Source organism: Zea mays, chromosome 8 (genome assembly GCF_902167145.1).
Source record: "Zea mays cultivar B73 chromosome 8, Zm-B73-REFERENCE-NAM-5.0, whole genome shotgun sequence".
Classification (NCBI taxonomy): domain Eukaryota; kingdom Viridiplantae; phylum Streptophyta; class Magnoliopsida; order Poales; family Poaceae; genus Zea; species Zea mays.
Window position 1 is genome coordinate 109,329,645 of NC_050103.1, and position 2,720 is coordinate 109,332,364.

Below are 2,720 nucleotides of genomic sequence, written 5' to 3' on the forward strand. Positions count from 1 at the left end.
TCGGTCCCTGCTGAAACACTAGCTGTAGCAACTATCCTAGAGCCTGAAAAGACATTGACAGCTCAACAATCTGATGGTGCTCGCCCAAAGCGCCTTCGCCCGGCCAATCATCCAACTGATCCTGCCGAGGGAAAGAAGAAGAAAAAGAGGAGGCTTCAGCGAGTGTCATGTTCGAATCAGGATGTCGGCCCTTCTGCTCCTGCCGCTGAGGAAGTGCCGGTGGAAATTTTTACTGGAGCTAACCCCAATGGGTGTGACCCGGATGATGCTGACCCCAATGGGTGTGACCTTAATGATGCTGATCCCAATGGGTGCAATCCGGCCCGAGCTGATCCCAATGGGTGTGTTGTTCGTACTATTGACGAGGATGAGGAAGAGGAGGAAATCCCCTTAGTTCGGAAAAACAGTTAGCGTTATATAGTCAGTGGGGAGAGTAGTGACATTCCTTCTCCAGCTTTGTTTGCTCTTGTTGGTCTGCAAGAATTATCTCTGGCAAATTTTGATCAGGCTCTCGAGGATGTGGTCCCTGAAGATCTGATGTCCGAGCCGACAGATGGTGGTATGATGGATGTTTGCGCTGATATGCCTGATGTCGGTTTAGAGTTATCCCGAGCAGCGTCTCGTGCCTCATCGACCTTGGAGCGTGGTCTTAAGAGTCAAGAGGCTGATCTAGATTGCTCTGTTCCCATGGAAGTGGCTGAAAATCCTTCAGCCTTAGAGGTGGCTACTGCAGAGAACCCGGTCCCCAAGGATGGCGCCAGCATTTACCCAGCCCCTGAGGGTGTTGCCGGTAATGATTCGGCTCGGGTGGGCAGCGCGAGCTATGACCCAGCCCCCAAGGGTGTCCGAGCGGGTTCCCCTTCTCATACTTCTATGGATGTCCACGTCGGGTCTTCTCCTCCACATTCTGATTGCATGGCAGCAGCACATGCTTTGGGTCAGGAAGTCGCCTTAGAGGCTAGCGCACCTGATGCTAGAGTTTTGATTCCTGCTGGTGATGTTGAGTTGGTCCCCAATGATGCTCTGCAGATTGCCTCGGTTGATAATCCTTCGTCAAGTCACCAACTGTCTTCCCATGATTTGGGGCTTCCTTCGTTTTTCTCCAATCTCCAGGTAATCTGGCTTTTCCCGATCTGGCTATACTCCTGGTGAAATACTGTCTTTGTACTCATTTGTTTTCAATGTCAGGCTTTGGTTGACGAGATGGCTGGTCAGCTGAGATCGCAGGGTGCCTCTGTCTCGGAAAGAGCTCTGTCTCTAACACGTTGGAATCTAGTGCTGCTTCAGCAGCGGGTATGTGATTTGGAGATGGCAAATGCTGGTTAGTGCCCTTTGTTTCTTTCTTGGCTACTTAATTAATCTGCTTTTTGGCTGAATATCCTTGTTTGACCGTTTCTTGCTAGATATGACCCGGTGGTACTCTGATCTTGAGGAGAAATATTCTCAAGGTCAGTCGGATTTGGCCCGGGTTTCTGCTTCTCTGAATGATGCCAACATGCTGAATTCCTCTCTCAATGCTCAGCTTGACTCTGAAAAGGTGGCTAATGAACTAAGCTTTACTTGACTTTCTCTGCTGTGTTCTTACTGCCTGCTTGATGTTTGAAAGCTGATTCTTGTCTGCAGGAGGAAAAACATGCCCTTGCAACTTCTTGTGACAACCTTGACAAGTTGTATCGCGACGCCAGCAATTCTTTGACTATCTTGGAGAGGAGCCATCGCTTTACCATGGCAGACTTGGATAATCATCGTTACAAGCTTCAAGAGTCCCTGGATGAACTCATTCGTGTTAGGCAATTGGTGTCAGGCAAAGATTCTGTCATCAAGGATCTGCGTGCTTCTAAAAGATCAGTCGTCCAGGAGCTAGAAGCTGCTCGGCTGACTGTCAGGACTGCTAAAGATACTTCCGCTACTTTGAAGGCCCAGCGCGACAAGGCTATGGACAAAGCCATTCGCGTGGGGCGAATCTTGATGAGGAGACCCAGTGTGATTGTTCCTGACGACATAGTTGCAGATGTCAATGCTGCTCCTGATTCTTCGAGTCTCCCCTCTTCATCGGTCGCTCCTGAGAAAAACATTACCAAGTAGAAACAATGAATGCATTGTGTACGTGGTTAGTGTGCTCGAATATTCTGTCAGAAAGTGTTTTCAGTACTGAATGCAATTATTATTTTCCTGTTGCTAGAATCCAACAGTAGTTACAATTGCAGAAGTAAGTGTAGTGTGATGGTTTTGAAACTTCTTTTTATTTCGCGAGGCATAGAGATCGCCCTTAAGATGAGTAATCGCAAGCGTGCTTGTGTTGGATCGAGTAGATGTGATCACACCGTGCTTATTTAAGTCACTACCGACTTAAACCGACTGCTCTGTTAGCGGGGTATGGTGGTCACCCTGAGTTAAGCATGAGCATGTCACACCGCCTTAAGTCATCGCCGACTTAAGTCGATTGCCCCGTTAGTATGGTATAGTGGTCATCCCGAGTTAAGTAAGCGTGAGCATGTCACACCGCCTTAAGTCATTGCCGACTTAAGTTGATTGCTCCGTTAGTAGGGTATAGTGGTCACCCCGAGTTAAGTAAGCGTGAGCATGTCACACCGCCTTAGGTCATTGTCGACTTAAGTTGATTGCTCCGTTAGTAGGGTATAGTGGTCACCCCGAGTTAAGTAAGCGTGAACATGTCACACCGCCTTAAGTCATTGCCGACTTAAGTCGATTGCTCCATT

At 48.4% G+C, this 2,720-nt stretch overlaps 1 protein-coding gene across 1 annotated transcript; it reads left to right on the forward strand.

Annotated features, from left to right (window-relative positions):
* Nucleotides 1-346: 346 nt before the first annotated feature.
* Nucleotides 347-2,206, forward strand: LOC109941845 (uncharacterized). Its single transcript, XM_020543071.2, has 2 exons — nucleotides 347-1,537; nucleotides 1,624-2,206. Exons 1-2 carry the CDS (start codon nucleotides 1,406-1,408, stop codon nucleotides 2,083-2,085), a joined length of 594 nt encoding a protein of 197 aa, XP_020398660.1. The 5' UTR covers nucleotides 347-1,405; the 3' UTR covers nucleotides 2,086-2,206.
* The last annotated feature ends 514 nt before the right edge of the window (nucleotides 2,207-2,720 follow it).

Coding starts and splice junctions, on each gene's coding strand:
- LOC109941845 (XM_020543071.2), top strand. CDS start 1,406: ATGACCCGGTGGTACTCTGATCTTGAGGAGAAATATTCTCAAGGTCAG. Junction 1,538..1,623: donor CTCAGCTTGACTCTGAAAAG/GTGGCTAATGAA, acceptor TCTTGTCTGCAG/GAGGAAAAACATGCCCTTGC.